This window comes from Somniosus microcephalus, chromosome 10 (genome assembly GCF_052327205.1).
Source record: "Somniosus microcephalus isolate GS21.2 chromosome 10, FLI_Smic_1.0, whole genome shotgun sequence".
NCBI lineage: Eukaryota > Metazoa > Chordata > Chondrichthyes > Squaliformes > Somniosidae > Somniosus > Somniosus microcephalus.
In genome coordinates, this window is record NC_140996.1 from 238129339 (window position 1) to 238151429 (window position 22091).

General features: G+C 51.7%; 1 protein-coding gene across 1 annotated transcript in view; it reads right to left on the reverse strand.

Annotated features, from left to right (window-relative positions):
• The window catches only part of LOC147112206 (dynein heavy chain domain-containing protein 1-like), a gene marked incomplete at its 5' end in the record, with an annotated part of 46131 nt that overhangs the window by 18301 nt on the left and 5739 nt on the right, over positions 1-22091 (reverse strand). The window contains one exon of the mRNA XM_085998328.1: positions 9427-9585. Within this exon, the coding sequence (XP_085854454.1) occupies positions 9427-9585 (159 nt within the window). The remainder of the gene's footprint in view (positions 1-9426; positions 9586-22091) is intronic.

Consider the following 22091-nt stretch of genomic DNA (forward strand, 5'->3'; position numbering starts at 1 on the left):
CACCTAGCTTTGTATCATCAGCAAACTTGTGTCCAAACAAAGAAGGGGTCCCTTCATCTAGGTCATTAATATGGATTGTAAATAGTTGAGGCCCCAACACTGATCCTTGTGGCACCCCACTAGTTACAGCCTGCCAACCGGAAAATGACCCGTTTATCCCGACTCTCTCTTTTCTGTCCGTTAACCAATCCTCTATCCATGCTAATATCTTACTCCCGATCCCATGAGCCCTGATCTTGCTTAGCAACCTTTTATGTGGCACCTTATCGAATGCCTTTTGGAAATCCAAATATACTACATCTACTGGTTCCCCTTTATCTACCCTGCTAGTTACATCCTCAAAAACGCTAATTATATGGAATAGAATCATAGAATGGTTACAGCACAGAAGGAGGCCATTCGGCCTGTCGAGCCAGTGCCGGCTCTCTGCAAGAGCACTTCAGTTAGTCCCACTCCCCCGCCCTTTCCCCGTAGCCTGCAACTTTTTTCCTTCAGGTAATTATCCAATTCCCTTTTGAAAGCCACGATTGAATCTGCCTCCACCACCCTTTCAGGCAGTGAACTCCAGATCATAACCACTCGCTGCGTAAAAAAGTTTTCCCTCATGTCGCCTTTGGTTCTTTTACCAATCACCTTAAATCTGTGTCCTCTGGTTCTCGACCCTCCCGCCAATGGGAACAGTTTCTATCTACTCTGTCCAGACCCCTCATGATTTTGAACACCTCGATCAAATCTCCTCTCAACCTTCTCTGCTCCAAGGAGAACAACCCCAGCTTCTCTAGTCTATCAACGTAACTGAAGTCCCCTCATCCCTGAAACCATTCTCGTAAATCTTTACTGCACCGAGTGCAGCGAAGGCTCACCTGACTGATTCCTGGAATGGCAGGACTGTCGTATGAGGAGAGATTGGGTCGACTAGGCCTGTATTCACCAGAGTTTAGAAGAATGAGAGTGGATCTCATTGAAATGTATAAAATTCTGACAGGGCTAGACAGACTGTATGCGGAGAGGATGTTTCCCCTGGCTGGGGGTTCTAGAACGAGGGGTCACAGTCTCAGGATATGGGGTAGGACATTTAGGACTGAGATGAGGAGAAGTTTCTTCACTCAGAGGGTGGTGAGCCTGTGGAATTCTCTACCCCAGAGGGCTGTGGAGGCTAAGTCACTGAATATATTTAAGAAGGAGATAGATAGATTTCTAGACACAAAAGGCATCAAGGGGTATGGGGAGAGAGCGGGAATATGGTTTTGAGATAGAGGATCAGCCATGATCATATTGAATGGCAGAGTAGGCTCGAAGGCCCGAATAGCCGACTCCGGCCCTTATGTTTCTATGTTTCTACCTTCTCTGAGGCCTTCACATCCTTCCTAAAGTGTGTTGCCCAGAATTGGGCACAATACTCCAGTTGAGGCCGAACCAGTTTTTTATACAGGTTCATCATAACTTCCTTGCTTTTGTACTCTATACCTATATTTATGAAGCCCAGGATCCCACATGCTTTTTTAACTGCTTTCTCAACCTGCCCTGCCACCTTCAACAATTTGTGCACATATACCCCCAGGTCTCTCTGTTCGTGCACCCACTTTAGGATTGTACCCTTTAGTTTATATTTCCTCTCCTCTTTCTTCCAACTAAAATGTATCACTTCGCACTTTTCTGCATTAAATTTCATCTGCCACATGTCCGCCCATTCCACCAGCCTGTCTGTGTCTTCTTGACGGCATCCCTGACACCACCATTCAGCTAGAAGGACGCACGGCCTTCCGCACCGACAGAACTGCAGACTCCGGTAAGAGCAAGGGAGGCGGTTTGTGCATTTACACTAACAATGCCTGGTGCACTAACACGGACATAATCGATAGATCCTGTTCTGCTGATTTGGAATTCCTCATGGTAAGGTGCAGACCCTTCTACCTGCCTCGGGAATTCACGGCTGTTATCATCACTGCGGTCTACATCCCACCACACGCTAATGCCAAACTAGCACTGAAGGACCTCTACAGGGCAATCAGCGAACAACAAACTGCGCACCCAGACGGAGCTTTTATCGTCGCAGGGGACTTCAATCACACAAACCTAAAAACTGTACTACCGAAATTCCACCAGAATGTTTCCTGCCCCACAAGAGAGGAGAACACACTGGATCAAGTCTACACGAGCATTGTAGATGCTTATAAGGCCATTCCCTGCCCCCACCTTGGGAAGTCTGACCACCTCTCCCTGTTTCTAGCCCCGGCATACAAACCGCTCATCAAAAGAGGGAGAACATCAGTGAGATCAGTGAAAGTATGGCCAGAGGGGGCAGTCTCGGAGCTTCAGGATTGCTTCGAACGCACTGATTGGAGCATGTTTGCCCATACTGACATCGAGGAATACGCATCCACAGTGCTATTCTACATCAACAGTTGCGTCGAGGTCGTCACGACCCATAAAAATATCAGGACATACCCCAACCAGAAACCCTGGATGAACGGGGAGGTCCGCTCGCTGTTGAAAGCACGCGACGTAGCATTTAAATCTGGTGATGCGGCGGCTTACAGTGCAGCTAGGACCAACCTAAAAAAGGGTATCAGGACTGCCAAAAGGAAACAGACACTGCGGATTGAGGATCATTTCCACAACAACTTGGACCCCCGGCGCATGTGGCAAGGCATCCAGTCCATCACTGACTACAAGAGTAAAAACACCAGCCCCCCCGGTTAGCGATGCCTCCCTTCCGGAGGAGCTTAACAACTTCTACGCTCGCTTTGACAGGGACAACAGGGAGCCGGCTACCAAAGCCTTGCCACCCCCGGAAGACCAGGTGCTCACTCTGTCGACCTCCGACGTAAGGGGTGTTCTACGCGGAGTGAACACACAAAAGGCTGCTGGACCTGATAGCATCCCTGGACGGGTACTCAAGGAATGTGCTGATCAGCTGGCTGATGTCTTCACCGCCATCTTCAATCTGTCATTGGCCCAGGCAGTAGTCCCTACATGCTTCAAGACTGCCACCATTATTCCTGTGCCAAAGCAAACGGCTGTGACGTGTCTGAACGACTATCGACCTGTCGCATTCACACCCATCATAATGAAGTGTTTCGAGAGACTGGTCCTGGCTCACATCAAAGCCAGTGTTCCCGCCTCTCTTGACCAACACCAGTTTGCCTATCGTGCAAACAGATCAACGGAGGATGCAATCACAACTGCTCTACATTCTGCATTGAAACACTTAGACGGTAAAGAGACCTACATCAGAATGCTGTTCATAGACTACAGCTCAGCATTCAACACTATCGTCCCCAACAAACTCCACACTCTCTTGGCCTGAACACTTCCCTCTGCAACTGGACCCTGGACTTCCTAACTAACAGACCCCAGTCTGTCAAATTAGGTAACCACACCTCCCCCGCCGACCCTGAACACCGGGGCCCCACAAGGTTGTGTGCTGAGCCCCCTCCTCTACTCCCTCTTCACCCACGACTGTGTGGCTGTTCATGGTTCCAACACCATCATCAAGTTTGCGGATGATACCATGGTGGTAGGCCAGATCACCAACAACGATGAGTCAGCCTTCAGGGAGGAGGTCCAGCACCTCATGAAGTGGTGCGCCGATAACAACCTGGCCCTTAACAGCAAGAAAACCAAGGAAATCATTGTGGACTTCAGGAAGTCTAAAGGCGGAAGACACACCCCCATCCACGTCAATGGGGCTGTGGTGGAAAGGGTGGACAGCTTTAAGTTCCTCGGAGTCCACATCTCGGAAGACCTCTCCTGGTCCCTCAATACCTCCTCTCTGGTGAAGAAGGCCCAGCAGCGCCTATATTTCCTAAGGAGGCTGAAGGGATGTAACCTGTCACCCCTGATCCTCTCTAACTTTTACCGCTGCACAATAGAGAGCACCCTGACGAACTGTATCACAGTATGGTATGGCAGCTGTAGCTCCTATGACCGGAAAGCCCTGCAGCGGGTAGTCAAAACTGCCCAACGCATTACTGGCACCCGGCTACCGACCATTGAGAACATCTATCAGAAACGCTGTTTACGGAGGTCACTGACCATCATCAAAGACCCTACCCACCCCAGCCACAGTTTGTTCGCCCCCCTGCCATCTGGGAGACGCTACAGATGCATTCGCACCCGAACGACCAGATTTAGGAACAGCTTCTTTCCCAGGGCTGTCGTCCTACTGAACTCTGCAAATAAACTCTAAAGCCTGCACATCTGCCAATGCACTTTATTATGTTTATGTTTATGTTACAAGCCAAATGTATGTTAAATGTCTTAATCAAAATGTACACTCTCGGGAGCCGCAAGCTTACATTTCGTTGTACTGCACTTGTGCACTAACAATGACAATAAAGTTGATTTATTATTATTATCACTCTCCTCCTCACTGTTCACTATACTTCCAAGTTTTGTGTCAGTTGCAAATTTTGAAATTGTGCCCTGTACACCCACATCCAAGTCATTAACATATATCAAGAAAAGCAGTGGTCCTAGAACCGACCCCTGGGGAACACCACTGTATACCTTCCTCCAGTCCGAAAAACAACCGTTCACCACTACTCTCTGTTTCCTGTCACGGAGCCAATTCTGTATCCATGCTGCCACTGTCCCTTTTATTCCATGGGCTTCAACGTTGCTGGCAAGCCTATTATGTGGCACTTTGTCGAACGCCTTTTGGAAATCCATGTACACCACGTCAACCGCATTACCCTCATCAACCCTCTCTGTTACCTCATCAAAAATTCAATCAAGTTAGTTAAACAAGATTTGCCTTTAACAAATCCGTGCTGGCTTTCCTTAATTAATCCACACTTGTCCAAGTGACTGTTAATTTTGTCCCTGATTACTGTTTCTAAAAGCTTCCCCACTACCGAGGTTAAACTGACTGGCCTGTAGTTGCTGGGTTTATTTTTACACCCTTTTTTGAACAAGGGTGTAACATTTGCAATTCTCCAGTCCTCTGGCACCACCCCCGTATCGATGGAGGATTGGAAGATTATGGCCAGTACCTCCGCAATTTCTTCCTTCACTTCCCTCAGCATCCTAGGATGCATCCCATCTGGTCCTGGTGACTTATCTAATTTAAGTACAGCCAGCCTTTCTAGTCCCTCCTCTTCAACAATTTTTATCCCAACCAGTGTCTCCACTACCTCCTCTTTCACGATGTCTATGGCAGCATCCTCTTTCTTGGTAAAGACAGATGCAAAGTACTCGTTTAGTACCTCAGCCATACCCTCTGCCTCCATGCGTAGGTCTCCTGTTTGGTCCCTAATCGGCCCCACCCCTCCTCTTAGTACCCATTTATTATTTATATGCCTGTAGAAGACTTTTGGATTCCTTTTTATGTTGGCTGCCAATCTATTCTCATACCCTCTCTTTGCCCCTCTTATTTCCTTTTTCACTTCCCTCTGAACTTTTTATATTCAGCCTGATTCTCAGATGTATTCTCAACCTGACATCTGTCCCTTTTTTCTGCTTTATCTTACACTCTATCTCTTTCATCATCCAGGGAGTTCTGACTTTGGTTGCCCTACCTTTCCCCCACGTGGGAATGTACCTCGACTGTACCCGAGCCATCTCCTCTTTAAAGACAGCCCACTGTTCACAGTTTTGCCTGCCAATCTTTGATTCCAATTTACATGGGCCATTGAAATTGGCCCTCCTCCAACTAAGTATTTTTACTCTAGATTGCTCCCGGTTCTTTTCCATAGCTAATCTAAACCTTATGATACTATGATCACTGTTCCCCCACTGACACTCTACTTGACCCACCTCATTCCCCTGAACCAGATCCAGCAAAGCCTCCTTCCTCGTTGGGCTGGAAACGTACTGATCAAGAAATTTCTCCTGAACAGACTTCAGAAATTCTTCCTCCTCTCTGCCCCTTACACTATTACTATCCCAGTCTATATTAGGATAGTTGAAGTCCCCCATTATCGCTACTCTCTAGTTCTTGCACCTCTCTGTAATTTCCCTGCAAATTTGCTCCTCTACATCCTTCGCACTAGTTGGTGGCCTATAGAATACACCTAGTAGTGTAATGGCACCTCGATTGTTTCTAAACTCTAACCAAATGGATTCTGTCCTTGACCCCTCCAGGCCATCCTCTCTCTCCAGCACTGTAACATTCTCCTTAATCAATACTGCCACCCCACCTCCTTTCTTTTCTTCCCTATCTTTCCTGAACACCTTATATCCAGGAATATTTAGAACCCATTCCTGCCCTTTTTTAAGCCAGGTCTGCGTTATCGCCATGACATCATATTCCCAGGTGGTTATTTGCGCCTGCGGCTCACCAACCTTATTCACCACGCTTCGTGCGTTTACACACATGCCCTGTAAACCTATCTTAGACCTTCCTGTATTTTCTTAGTCTGACCCCACTTAATACAGTACTAAAGAAAGACTTGCATTTCTGTAGCGCCTTTCACGACCACCGAACGTCTCAAAGCGCTTTACAGCCAACTAAGTACTTTTGAAGTGTAGTCGCTGTTGTAATGTGCTACCTCTTACTCTAGTGCTATCTGTATCTCCCACTCTATTGTGCACCACGTTTCTCCTTTCTAATGCTACACAATGCTAATAAATTTGTTAAACACGATTTCCCTTTCATAAAACCATGTTATGATTTTCGAAGTGCTCTGCCATTTCCTTAACAATGGATTCCAGCATTTTCCCGATGACTGATGTTAGGCTAACTGGCCTGTAGTTCTCTGCTTTCTCTCTCCCTCCTCTCTTGAATAGCGGTGTTACATTTGCGACCTTCCTGAATGCCAGCCCATTCTCCGCCTTCCTCCCTGCTCCATCGGGCTGCCCTCAGGACCCTCTCCCCAGTGGCCAGTCATGTGAGACTCTAGACAGTGACTGTCAGCGGGTGATTCGACCACAGGGAGCATCGCGGCCGAGCTTAATAGAATCATAGAAAGTTACAGCACGGAAGGAGGCCATTTCGGCCCATCGTGTCCGCGCCGGCCAACAAAAAGCTATCCAGCCTAATCCCACTTCCCAGCTCTCGGTCCGTAGCCCTGCAGGTTAGAGCATCGCAAGTGCACATCCAAGTACTTTTTAAATGTGGTTAGGGTTCCTGCCTCTACCACCCTTTCAGGCAGTGAGTTCCAGACTCCCACCACCCTCTGGGTGAACAAATATCCCCTTAATCCCGCCCTCGTCCGACAGCACATTCCACTGATCGGGAGCAGGGGTCGCGGCTGATTTACTTTCCCCCTCTCCCCAGCCCAGTGCACTGAGGCCAACTGCAGCCCCAACCGCCCCTGGGATCGGGGAAGGTGCTGTGTAATACCACACCGAGGCGTGAGGGGGGGGCAAGCTTTCAGATCATCAGGGCCATGGGGAAAGAGCGGGGGGAGTGGGGCTAACTGGAGAGCTCTTTCAAAGAGCCGGCACAGGCATGATGGGCTGAATGGCCTCTTTCTGTGCTGTATGATTTTATGAAAAACACAAAATATTAAAACACCAACAGCAACAACTTGTATTTATACAGCGCCTTTAACCTAGCAAAACGTCCCAAGGTGCTTCACTGGAGTAATTATAAGGCAAATAATTTGACACCGAGCCGCAGAAGGAGAAATTAGGGCAGGTGACCAAAAACTTGGTGAAAGAGGTCGGTTTTAAGGAGCGTCTTAAAGGAGGAGAGAGAGGCGGAGAGGTTTAGGGAGGGAATTCCAGAGCTCGGGGCCCAGGCAGCTGAAGGCACGGCCGCCAATGGTGGAGCGATTAAAATCAGGGATGTTCAAGAGGCCAGAATTGGAGGAACGCAGATATCTCGGGGGCTTGTAGGGCTGGAGGAGATCACAGAGATGGAGAGGGGCGAGGCCATGGAGGGATTTAAAAACAAGGATGAGAATTTGAAATTGAGGCATTGCTTAACTGTGAGCCAATGTGGGTCAGTGAGCACAGGGGGTGATGGGTGAACGGGACTCGGTGCGAGTTAGGACACGGGCAGCAGGGTTTTGGATGACCTCAAGTTTACGTAGGGTGGAATGTGGGAGGCCGGCCAGGATTGTGTTGGAATAGTCAAGTCTAGAGGTAACAAAGGCATGGATGAGGGTTTCAGCAGCGGATGAGCTGAGGCAAGGGCAGAGACTGGCGATGTTACAGAGGTGGAAGTAGGCAGTCTTAGTTATGCTGCGGATGTGGTCGGAAGCTCATTTCAGGGTCAAATATGACACCAAGGTTACGAACAGTGTGGTTCAGCCTCAGACAGATGTTAGGGAGAGGGATGGAGTCAGTGGCTCGGGAACGGAGTTTGTGGCGGGGCCGAAGACAATGGCTTTGGTCTTCCCAATATTTCGTGAGAGGAAATGTCTGCTCATCCAGAACTGGATAATTTAAAGACCGTGGAGGGGTCGAGAGAAGTGGTTGTGAGGTAGAGCTGGGTGTCGTCAGTGTACACGTGGAAACTGACACTGGCCTAGAAATTCAGTTGGGCGCGCGAGCCGGCAAGAAGAAGAAGAAAGACGGGAGGAGGAAGAGGAAGAGGGAGGGGGAAGGGGAGGGGGAGGGGGAAGAGGGAGGGAAGGGGGAAGAGGGAGGGAAGGGGAAGAGGGAAGGAGAAGAGGGAGGGGGAGGGGAAGAGGGAGGGGAAGAGGGAGGGGGAGGGGAAGAGGGAGGGGAAGGGGGAGGAGGAAGGGGGCGGGGGAGGGGGAGGGGGCGGAGGAAGGGGAGGGAGGGGGCGGAGGAAGGGGAGGGGGCGGGGGAGGAGGGAGGGGGCGGGGGAAGAGGGAGGGGGAAGAGGGAAGAGGGAGGGGGAGGGGGGAGGGGGGAGGGGGAAGAGGGAGGGGAGGGGGAAGGGGAAGGGGAAGGGGAGGGGAGGGGGAGAAGGAGGGGGAGGAGGAAGGGGAGGGGGAGGGGGAGGGGGAGGGGGAGGAGGAAGGGGAGGGGGAGAAGGAAGGGGAGGGGGAGGGGGGGGAGGGGGAGGAGGAAGGGGAGGGGGGGAGGGGGAGGGGGCGGGGGGGGGGAGGGGCGGGGGAGGGGGGAGGGGGCGAGGGCCCCGGCCCGCCGGCTTAGCGCCTAAAGAGAGGCGTTGCAGCGCCAGTTTTAGCGCTCGAGCAAACTCTTAGGGCGAAGCTGATGAATATCGGAGAAGTGGCCTCGATTTGGCGGCGGCCGCAAATTTTAGCGGCCGCCCCGACTTTACCGCCCCAAAAGTGGCTACAATGAATTTCTAGGCCACTGTGTTTTCGGATGATGTCGCCGAGGGGCAACATGTAGATGAGAAATAGGAGGGGGCCAAGGATAGATCCTCGGGGGACCCCAGAGGTAACAGTGCGGGAGTGGGAAGAGAAGCCGTTGCAGGAGATTCTCTGGTTACAACTGGATAGAAAACACAAATTCACGGTTATAAATCACAAACATATCGCGAACCGTGACTCTGCTGTCTGGTAACCAGCTCCTTTCTTACTCTCTCTCTGTTGATACCTGAACTGCTGGTTTGGGCTGATGTTCAGGTAGTAGAATTTGGTCTTGCCCAAGTGGCTGTACTTTGCCAGCATTTCCACCACCGATTCTCCAGTCTCCGGCTGAGAAACTGGCCATTCGCCGCTCCTGGGGATCAACAGCTCTGCACCAGGTAACTCCCTGCAAAATCACACACACCCGGTGAATACTGACACACCCACAGGGAATACTGACACACCCACAGTGAATACAGACACACCCGGTGAATACTGACACACCCACAGGGAATACTGACACACCCACAGTGAATACTGACACACCCGGTGAATACTGACACACCCACAGTGAATACTGACACACCCACAGTGAATACAGGCACACCCACAGTGAATACTGACACACCCACAGTGAATACTGACACACCCGGTGAATACTGACACACCCACAGTGAATACTGACACACCCACAGGGAATACTGACACACCCACAGTGAATACTGACACACCCACAGGGAATACTGACACACCCACAGGGAATACTGACACACCCACAGGGAATACTGACACACCCAGGGAATACTGACACACCCACAGTGAATACTGACACACCCACAGTGAATACTGACACACCCACAGGGAATACTGACACACCCACGGTGAATACTGAGACACCCACAGTGAATACAGACACACCCACAGTGAATACTGACACACCCACAGTGAATACTGACACACCCACAGTGAATACTGACACACCCAGGGAATACAGACACACCCACAGTGAATACAGACACACCCAGTGAATACTGACACACCCACAGTGAATACTGACACACCCACAGTGAATACTGACACACCCACAGGGAATACTGACACACCCAGGGAATACTGACACACCCAGGGAATACTGACACACTCACAGGGAATACTGACACACACCCAGTGAATACTGACACACTCACAGGGAATACTGACACACACCCAGTGAATACTGACACACTCACAGGGAATACTGACACACCCACAGGGAATACTGACACACTCACAGGGAATACTGACACACCCACAGTGAATACTGACACACCCACAGTGAATACTGACACACCCACAGGGAATACTGACACACTCACAGGGAATACTGACACACCCACAGTGAATACTGACACACTCACAGGGAATACTGACACACCCAGGGAATACTGACACACCCACAGTGAATACTGACACACCCAGTGAATACTGACACACCACAGGGAATACTGACACACTCACAGTGAATACTGACACACCCACAGTGAATACTGACACACCCAGGGAATACTGACACACCCACAGTGATAACTGACACACCCACAGGGAATACTGACACACCCACAGTGAATACTGACACACCCACAGGGAATACTGACACACCCACAGGGAATACTGACACACCCAGGGAATACTGACACACCCACAGTGAATACTGACACACCCACAGTGAATACTGACACACCCACAGGGAATACTGACACACCCACAGGGAATACTGACACACCCAGGGAATACTGACACACCCAAGGAATACTGACACACCCAGTGAATACTGACACACCCACAGGGAATACTGACACACTCACAGGGAATACTGACACACCCACAGTGAATACTGACACACCCACAGTGAATACTGACACACCCACAGGGAATACTGACACACCCACAGGGAATACTGACACACCCAGGGAATACTGACACACCCAAGGAATACTGACACACCCACAGGGAATACTGACACACCCAGGGAATACTGACACACCCACAGTGAATACTGACACACCCACAGGGAATACTGACACACCCAGGGAATACTGACACACCCAAGGAATACTGACACACCCAGGGAATACTGACACACCCAGGGAATACTGACACACCCACAGTGAATACTGACACACCCACAGGGAATACTGACACACCCACAGGGAATACTGACACACCCAAGGAATACTGACACACCCAGGGAATACTGACACACCCAGGGAATACTGACACACCCACAGTGAATACTGACACACCCACAGGGAATACTGACACACCCACAGTGAATACTTGATATACCTATCAATTCAGTTCATGAAAAGCGACGAGTTAAGTTAGTAACTATAGGTTTTTATTGGCTAAATAACAGAGCCCACCCTCGTGGGTGATCAGATCCAACAAGGAGGAATACCAGCCAGTCGACCACCTTTATACCTTGGCAAGCAGGCGGAGCCATGGGCGGAGTTAGCTGTGGTCAGCCCAGGTATAACAGCGTGACAAGAGGTGACCTTGTGTAGTGATACAACAGTGTAAACAGTGATAACCATAGTGTAACGATATAAAGAGTGATTACCATAGTGTAACGATAGTGAACGATAAAAGTGGTTTACCACATTCACCTTGTTTAAATTTGAGTCCGGCGGGGTGAAGTGTACTACCAGTTCGGGTATGTCAGTCTGTCCGGAGGCCTCGTAAGCCTTTCTGATCGGCGCAGCAGCGGCGGCGGTGTTGCAGTATCCGATGTTAATGCTGGTGTCTGCGTGGTCGGCGAAGGCTCGTGGGGTTCCGGCATGCCGTCTACCTGGGCTGGATTTGGGGGGGTGGTGGGGGGGGGGGGGGGGGTGTAACGGTGGTGTCTCAGGGGTGCCCGAGGGTGCGAGGTCTCGTAAGGAGACTGTGTCCTCCCGCCCGTCTGGGTATGCCACATAGGCGTACTGAGGGTTGGCGTGCAGGAGGTCCACCCTCTCGACCAGGGGGTCCGTTTTATGGGCCCTCACGTGCTTTCGCAGCAAGACGGGCCCCGGAGAAGTCAGCCATGTTGGTAGCGAGGTTCCCGTAGTCGACTTCCTGGGGAAAACAAACATTCGTTCATGGGGGGTGGCGTTAATGGCACTGCAAAGCAGTGACCGGATGGAATGCAGCACTGCCGGGAGGACTTCCTGCCAGCGAGAGGTTGGGAGGCCCTTAGACTTTAAGGCTAAGAGAACGGCCTTCCAGACAGTCGCGTTCTCTCTTTCCACCTGGCCGTTCCCTCGGGGGTTGTAGCTGGTGGTCCTGCTTGCAGCAATGCCTCTCGCTAGTAGGAACTGACGAAGTTCCTCGCTCATGAAGGATGAGCCCCGGTCGCTATGTATATAGTTCGGGAACCCGAACAAGGCGAAGAGGTCGTTCAGGCATTTGATGACCGTGGTACTGGTCATGTCTGGGCAGGGGAAGGCAAAGGGGAAACGGGAGTACTCATCAATGATGTTGAGGAAGTACACATTACGGTCAGAGGACGGGAGGGGCCCCTTAAAATCGATGCTCAAGCGCTCGAAGGGGCGGGTGGCCTTGATCAGGCTTGCTCTGTCCGGCCTAAAGAAATGCGGTTTGCATTCGGCACAGGTTTGGCAGTTCCTGGTCATGGTCCTGACCTCCTCGATGGAGTAGGGCAGGTTGCGGGCCTTAATGAAGTGAAGTCTGGTGACCCCGGGGTGGCAGAGGTCGTTGTGGAGGGTCTGCAGTCTATCAATTTGCGCGTTGGGGGTTTGTTCAGTTTACCAGGCCGGTACAAGATATCATAATCATAGGTGGAGAGCTCGATTCTCCACCTCAAGATCTTGTCGTTCTTGATTTTGCCCCTCAGCTTGTTATTAAACATAAAAGCGACCGAACGCTGGTCGGTGAGGAGGGTAAATCGTTTGCCTGCCAGGTAATGCCTCCAGTGTCGTACTGCCTCCACGATCGCCTGGGCCTCCTTCTCGACCGAAGAGTGTCGGATCTCAGGGCCCTGGAGGGTCCTTGAGAAGAAGGCCACAGGTCTCCCCGCCTGGTTAAGGGTTGCAGCTAGGGCGAAGTCGGATGCATCGCTCTCCACTTGGAAAGGGATAGACTCATCCACCGCGTGCATTGTGGCCTTAGCAATGTCTCCCTTTATGAGGGAGAAGGCTGCGCATGCTTCTGCCGTCAGGGGGAAGGAGGTGGACTTCATGAGGGGTCTGGCTTTGTCCGCATAATTGGGCACCCATTGGGCATAGTAGGCGAAGAGCCCCAGGGTTCTCTTCAGCGCCTTTGGACAGTGGGGGAGGGGAAGCTCCATGAGGGGGCGCATTCTTTCGGGGTCGGGGCCGATGACTCCGTTCTCTACTACGCAGCTGAGGATGGCAAGACGCGAGGTGTTAAACACACATTTCTCCTTATTGTAGGTGAGGTTCAGCCGTTGGGCCGTACGGAGGAATCTCTCCAGATTATCATGGTCCTGCCGGTCGCGGCCGCAGATGGTGACGTTATCTAGATAAGGGAACGTGGCATGCAGCCCGTTCTGGTCAACCATCCGGTCCATCTCCCTTTGGAAGACCGAAATCCCGTTGGTGACGCCGAAGGGAACCCTAAGGAAGTGGTAGAGGCGGCCTGGCGGTCCTCAGGGCGGATAGGGAGTTGGTGATAGGCCGACTTAAGGTCAATGGTAGAGAATACCCGGTACTGTGCAATCTGATTGACCATATCAGATATGCGGGGAAGGGGGTATGCGTCCAGCTGGGTGTACCGGTTTATGGTTTGGCTGTAGTCGATGACCAGGCGGTTTTTATTGCCGGTCTTAACGACTACGACCTGGGCACGCCAGGGGCTGGTGCTCCCCTCGATGAAGCCCTCCTTCAGGAGACGCTGCACCTCAGAGCTAATAAAAGCTCTGTCCCCGGCGCTGTACCGCCTGCTCTTGGTAGCGACGGGTTTACAGTCGCGGGTGAGGTTAGCGAACAGGGAGGGGGGCGGGACCTTGAGGGTGGATAGGCCGCAGGTGGTACGCGGTGGGCGGTTTGAAAGCTGCTGGTAGCAGACTGTGAGTGGGGGGGAGGGGTCCACCGTATGCCAAAGTGACACTTTGAAGGTGGCATTGGAAATCCAGCCCTAGTAGGACGGCAGCGCAGAGCTGGGGCAGGACGAGAAGTTTAAAATTTTTATCCTCCGTGCCCCTAACCGACACGGTCACAACACAGTAGCCGCTGATGTCTGTAGAATGGGACCTCGACGCCATCGAGATCCGGTTGCGCGTTGGCCGGACAGTGAGGGAGTAGTGGCTCACCGTGTCTGGATGGATGAAACTCTCCGTGCTTCCGCTGTCGAACAGGCAGGTCGTGGCGTGGCCGTTTACTTTGATGTCCATCATGGACTTGGACAGGTGATGCAGGCGAGCTTGGTCAAGTGTGACGGAGGCTAGTGTATGGCTGAGCGAGCTGCTGTAGTCTGCGGGTGAGGCGGTGGTCGGGTCTGGAGACAAGGTGGCGGTCGAGTGTGGTGAACAAAATGGCGGTGCCCACGACGTTGAATAAGATGGCGGAGAAGATGGCCACCCCCACAACTCACATGAGGCACTGCTGGCGTCGGTGGCCTTGATCAAAGATGGCTGCCCCCACGACTCACACGAGGGGATACTGGCATCTGTGGCCTTGATGAAAGATGGCCGCCCCACAACTCGCATGAGGCACTGCTGGCGTCTGTGGCTTTCCCCCTGCAGGCCTTCGCGAAGTGGCCTTTCTTGTGGCAGTCGGAGCAGGTCGCGTTTCTTGCAGGGCAGCGCGCCCTCGGGTGTTTCGCCTGGCCACAGAAGAAGCAGCTGGCGGCCCGATCGCGGGGCTCTGATGTCGCAGCCGGTACCGGGGGTGGCGGTCCCGATCGGTTCCGGGACACCGACGCTGTGGTAGGTCCCAGAGGCGGCGGTGCGAGGGGTATTGCGGCCGGAGTCGGGCCCGAGTCCCAGGGTCGCGCAGCACAGTACCTGGAGTACGCCTCGAGGTCCCGATGGGCCACTTCCAAGGAGCGAGCGAGGGTAGCAGCTGTTTTCAGGTCGAGGTCCTTTGATTCCAGCAGTCTTTGCCGTGAGTAGTCTGACCGAAGGCCTTTCACGAAGGCATCTCGGATGTTTCCATCTGTATGTTCTGCAGCTGTTACGGCTTTAAAGTCACAGTCCCTGCCGAGTATTTGCAGCGCCCGTAAGCAATCATCAACCGACTCTCCTGGCTGTTGCGAGCGGGATCTTAGGAGATGCCTGGCGTACATTGAGTTTACAGGGCTCCGATACAGTTCTTTTAGCAGGTTGAGGGCGTCCTCGTATGTGGCAATGTCCCGGATGAGTGCAAATACTTTAGGGCTCACCTGAGCGGTCAGAACTCTTAGTTTGGATGCCGGAGGCACGCCGGATTCTCCCAGGTAGGCTTCGAAGCAGCTCAGCCAGTGTTCGAAGTCGAGGGCTGAATTCGCAGCCTGTGGGTTTAGATCCAGGTACGGCGGCCGGAGGGCTCGTAGCCAGGCCGGCTGCTGGGGCTGTTGTAGATGGCCATTTGGCTGAGGCTGTACGTCTGACTGGTCGTTTGGCTGCTCCGTTGTAGACATTTCAAAATTTAGCCAATAAAATTGATATACCTATCAATTCAGTTCATGAATAGCGACGAGTTAAGTTTGTAACTGTAGGTTTTTATTGGCTAAATAACAGAGCCCACCCTCGTGGGTGATCGGATCCAACAAGGAGGAATACCAGCCAGTCGACCACCTTTATACCTGGGCAAGCAGGCGGAGCCATGGGCGGAGTCAGCTGTGGTCAGCCCAGGTATAACAGCGTGACAAGAGGTGACCTTGTGTAGTGATGCACTATGGTTATCACTGTTTACACTGTTGTAACGATATAAACAGTGATAACCATAGTGTAACGATAGTGAACGATAAAAGTGGTTTACCACAATACTTACACACCCAGTGAATACTGACACACCCACAGGGAATACTGACACACCCACAGGGAATACTGACACACCCAGTGAATACTGACACACCCACAGGGAATACTGACACACCCAGTGAATACTGACACACCCACAGTGAATACTGACACACCCAGTGAATACTGACACACCCAGTGAATACTGACACACCCAGTGAATACTGACACACCCAGTGAATGCTGACACACCCAGTGAATACTGACACACCCACAGGGAATACTGACACACCCAGTGAACACTGACACACCCACAGTGAATACTGACACACCCACAGTGAATACTGACACACCCACAGTGAATACTGACACACCCACAGTGAATACTGACACACCCACAGTGAATACTGACACACCCACAGTGAATACTGACACACTCCCGGGGACCCCCTGTAATACTGACACACTCCCGGGGACCCCCTGTAAACACTGACACACTCCCGGGGACCCCCTGTAAACACTGACACACTCCCGGGGACCCCCTGTAAACACTGACACACTCCCGGGGACCCCCTGTAAATACTGACACACTCCCGGGGACCCCCTGTAAATACTGACACACTCCCGGGGACCCCCTGTAATACTGACACACTCCCGGGGACCCCCTGTAAATACTGACACACTCCCGGGGACCCCCTGTAAATACTGACACACTCCCGGGGACCCCCTGTAAATACTGACACACTCCCGGGGACCCCCTGTAAATACTGACACACTCCCGGGGACCCCCTGTAAATACTGACACACTCCCGGGGACCCCCTGTAATACTGACACACTCCCGGGGACCCCCTGTAAATACTGACACACTCCCGGGGACCCCCTGTAAATACTGACACACTCCCGGGGACCCCCTGTAAATACTGACACACTCCCGGGGACCCCCTGTAAATACTGACACACTCCCGGGGACCCCCTGTAAATACTGACACACTCCCGGGGACCCCCTGTAAATACTGACACACTCCCGGGGACTCCCTGTAAATACTGACTCACTCCCGGGGACCCCCTGTAAATACTGACACACTCCCGGGGACCCCCTGTAAATACTGACACACTCCCGGGGACCCCCTGTAAATACTGACACACTCCCGGGGACCCCCTGTAAATACTGACACACTCCCGGGGACCCCCTGTAAATACTGACACACTCCCACGTGTAAAGTCCGCACCTCAATAATGCACGGACTTCGGGAGAACAGTTTAACAGGTACTTTACTGAACAAGAGGCAGCTTGAAACTGAAACTACAGAAACCTGCTAGGGCCTTTTATACAGGGGTGGTCACTGCTGGTACTGTCCCTTAAAGGTACATACACAACAATTCCTCCCCTTTTAGATAAACAGTACATAACATTCATTTAACAACTAAATAATAACTAATTACAATTACAATTTTCTCAGTAATATATACATCAACTGAAATAGTCATTTATAAGTTCAGTCTTTGAGGAGGCTTCCTGATCCGGACTGGATAGCGCCTTTCTCGAGTATCCTGTTCTGGCGGTGGAGTCAATTCTGGCTCATTGTCATTGGCTGGTTCGTCAGCTTCCAATACCCCTGCTTCTGAGGTAGACGCAATCTGTACTTCGGGCTCATTACCAGGTGCACATGCTTGTGGTACAGGTTTGGCTTGTTCCTGTGACTCTAGAATCTGGTCAGCATGGCGTCTCACGATGCTCTCTCCAATGTCCACTGTGTACATTAGTGGTCCCTGCTGTGTGCATATCGTGCCTGGCTGCCATTTTTCTGTTCGGTAGTCGCGGGCCAAGACTGGTTGCCCTATCTTGAAGCTCCTGGTTGGCTTCTCATTGATGTGCTGGAACTGCTTATCCTCAACATCTCGTCTTATGTTTGGTTTGAGCAAATCCAAGCGACATCTTAGTCTCTGGTTGAAAAACAGTACGGCTGGAGTTTGGTTGGTTACTGCATGTGTCGCATTCCGGTAAGCAAACAGGAAGTTATCCGCCTTGTGTTGCAGTGGTATGTCGTCATTATACATTGCCTTTATGGCCTTTTTAAAGGTCTGAACAAACCTCTCAGCCAATCCATTTGTGGCTGGATGATATGGGGCAGATGTGTAATGTTTCACCCCATTATTCTTCAGGAACCTCCGGAAATCCTCAGACACAAACTGTGGGCCATTGTCGGAACAGATCTGTTCTGGCAACCCATTCCTGGCGAAGATGGTCCTTAGGACTGCAATAGTTTTCTCCGCGGTGGTGGAGGACATTTTAATGACCTCTGGCCATTTCGAATGGGTGTCCACAGCGATTAGAAATATTGGCCTAGAAATTCAGTCGCGTTTGCGCCCACTTATTGGCTATAAAGTGGTTTGCGCCGGAAGTTTTTTAGCGCCCGAAATTCAGTTGGTCCCTAACATCGGCGTTAGCCGGTAGCGCTGCGCCGGCACCGATGACGTCATCGGTGTGCGCAGCGCCCCGGTTCCAATGCGATTCCGTGCCGGCCGCCTCGCCCGTGGCGGCCGCAAACAGCGTTTAAAAAACGGTGCCTTGCAGCTCCGAGAGGCCGGCGCATAAAGGTGGAGGGGCGGCCGGCTGCTTTCCAGGCGGCCGCCTGGCCGCACCTCCCTCCCCGGACTCCTGCACCACCCCCCCGCGGCATTGATGTCTGACTCCCGCGAGCCCGGCACTTCTCCGTGGTGCCGGGCTCATTTGCCGGGGGAATCCAGCGGCGATCTCACGGCTGCAGGCAGCTCCTCCTTAAGAGAAGGAGGAGGCCTGCAGTACCCCAGCCTGTCGCACCGCATCGGGTGCCGCAGCGGCAGCTGGACGCCTGAAACTGACTTTCATCGCCCCAAACGAGGCGGCCAAACCCTGCAATAGCGCCCGCCTCCGTCTTGGGGCGGCGCAACTGAATTTCAGGCGGGCGCTACGGGAATCCGGCTGAGCACTAAATTTCGGGCACTAAAGACCTGGCGGGGCCATAGTGAATTTTTAGCCCATTGAGTCCATAAATGGACCAGCGAAATCAATGTGTACCCGTTGCCATGGAGATAAGGGCCACTCCCATGGATGTAGCGGGGCCTGTGGTGGAGCGTTTGGGACCTTCTGGCATCCTGTGCATCTCTTGGTCATATCTCGATTTCTTTATCGATTCCCGGCCACCACACAAACGCCCTGGCTAGGCTCTTCATTTTTACCCCTCCCAGATGACCCTCGTGAAGCTCATTGAGTACTCTAGCTCTCAACTTGGGTGGAATTACCACTCGGGATCCACACATCAAGGTTCCCCGGCACACTGACAGCTGTTGCCTCCTTGGCGAGAATGCTGGCAGTGAGTCGCCATATGCTGGCCATCCCTTCACCGTCAAATCATAGACCCGAGAGAGTGTCGGGTCATTTCGGGTTTCCTTCTCAATACTTGCGTTTGTAACAGGCAAACATTCGACTATGGTCGCATGGAATATCTCCACCGGGTCCACTGCAGGTGCTTCTTCCGCCGTAGGCAACGGTAGGCGTGACAGCCCATCAGCGTTTCCATGTTGTTTCGTACCTTTGTACTCTATGTCATACTGATGTGCCCCTAGAAAAAGTGACCATCTTTGCAGCCGTTGCGCCGTCATCACCGGAACGCCCTTCTTTGGGTGAAAAATTGAGACCAGGGGTTGATGATCAGTCAGTAGGGTGAATTTCTGCCTGTGCAGATAGTGATTGAACTTCTTCACCCCCCACACCAGGCTGAGGGCCTCCCTGTCAATCTGGGTGTAGTTACGCTCAGCTGAGGTTAGCGAGCGCGATGCAAAGGCTATTGGCCTCTCTGAACCATCACGGAATTTGTGTGACAGCACCGCTCCAATGCCATAAGGTGACGCATCACATGCCAACCGAATCGGTAGTGTTGGGTTGTAGTGGGCCAATACTTCTTTTGAAGTGATTTGGCATTTACATTCCTGAAAGGCACGCTTGCACTCATCACTCCATTTCCATGTTACACCAGTTTGAAGGAGGGCGTTCAGTGGGTGCAGAATTGTAGATAAATTCGGCAAGAACTTATGGTAGTAGTTCACCAACCCGAGGAACGACCGCAGTTGCGACACATTTTCTGGTGCTGGAGCCTTGACTACAGCCTCAATCTTGTCCGGCGACTTATGCAACCCTTCCTCATCAATCATGTGGCCACAATACGAGATTTGTCTCCTGAAGAACTCGCATTTGGGATGGTTGGCTCATAGCCCATATTCCTGCAATCTCGTGAGCACCTGTTCCAGGTTGGCAAGGTGTTCATTGTCATTTTTGCCCGTAACCAGGATGTCGTCCAAATAACACTGGGTCCCCGGGATCCCTTGCAGGACTTGTTCCATTGCCCTCTGCCACATAGCCGGGGCCGATGCTACCCCAAATACCAGTCGATTGTACTAGTAAAGGCCTTTGTGAGTGTTTATCGTGAGGTATTTCCTAGATGCTTCTTCCACCTCCATTTGTAGATACGCTTGAGCCAGGTCAATCTTTGTAAAACGTTTCCCTCCAGATAGTGAGGCGAAAATATCTTCTATCCGCGGAAGCGGATACTGTACTGTGTGCAGGACTGGGTTCACAGTCACCTTGAAGTCCCCACAGATGTGAACCTTCCTTGGCTCCCCAGGCGTGCAGCTCAATGCTTTCTTCATTACAGGAACGATGGGTGTGGCCCACTCGCTCCAGTCCACCTTAGACAGCACCCCCAAATGCTCCAGACTCTCCAGTTCAGCTTCCACAGCTGGGCGTATCGCGTATGGCACCGGTCTGGCCTTGAAAAATTTTGGGGTTGCGTTATCCTCAATCTTTATGGTTGCCTTTACTCCTTTTAGAGTCCCAAGTCCTTGTTGGAACACCTCTTCCGCGTCAGATAGAATTTGTGACAGACGTCCAGGTGCGACGTCATCATCTTTTTTGTCAGTCACAGTTCGTGCCAGAATGGAATGCCAATCCAATTGTAGTCTTCGGATCCATTCACGTCCCAATAATGGTGGTCCTCCATCTCGTAGTATATACATGTATAGTTTCTGTGTTTCCTTTCCGTTATATTCAACTGGCACCCTTATTTTTCCTCTGGGGTAGACCTTTTGCCCCGTGTATGTCTTCAATACAATGGACGTGTCCTTTAAGGGTATGTGTGAGAATAGCCGCTCATAGTCTCGTCGATTCATGACAGTTAGGGCTGATCCTGTGTCCAATTCCATCTTCACTGGGGACCCTGCTATCATGAGGGTGACCCAAATGGTTCGGTGATCTTCTTTTGCGATCACGTTGTGTAACTTTAAACAACTTAGTCGCCTGCTCCCAGAGTCCTTATCACTCTCCTGATCTTCTGAACTACTATCTGTCAGTTTCTTTACTTTCCTGTACTGTTCCTTAGTAGTTCTTGTCATGTTGGTCTTCTTTCCCGACCTGCAGACTCTTGCTATATGTCCCATTTTCCCGCATTGCCTGCATATTTTGTCTTTAAACCAGCAGTCCTTCTGCTCATGGGTTGTTCTGCCGCAGCGATAGCACTTTTTGGCTCCATACGCCATTTCGTTAGCGCTGTATTCTTGTGGTTTCTGTTGTATTTCCGCAGCTCCCCGTGCTGCTGCTTCGTAGGATACTGCCACACTGAAAGCCTGTTCTGGCGTCAGGTCCTTTTTTGAAAGTAGTAGTTTCTGGGTTCCTTCACTCTGGAGCCCGCAGACAAACTTATCCCGTAAGGTGTCTGCCAGTCCTGCTCCGAACTGGCAGTGCTTCGATAACTTGCGTAGTTCCGTAAGATAGTCAGCATTGCTCTCATCTTTGTGCTGGTTTCTTTTATGGAACTTGAATCTTTCTGCTATCAGCAGTGGTGTAGGGCTTAGATGTTCCTGTAAGATATGAACAATCTCCTCAAAACTTTTCTCCATTGGTTGAACTGGGGTAATTAAATTCCGTAGTAGGCCGTACGTA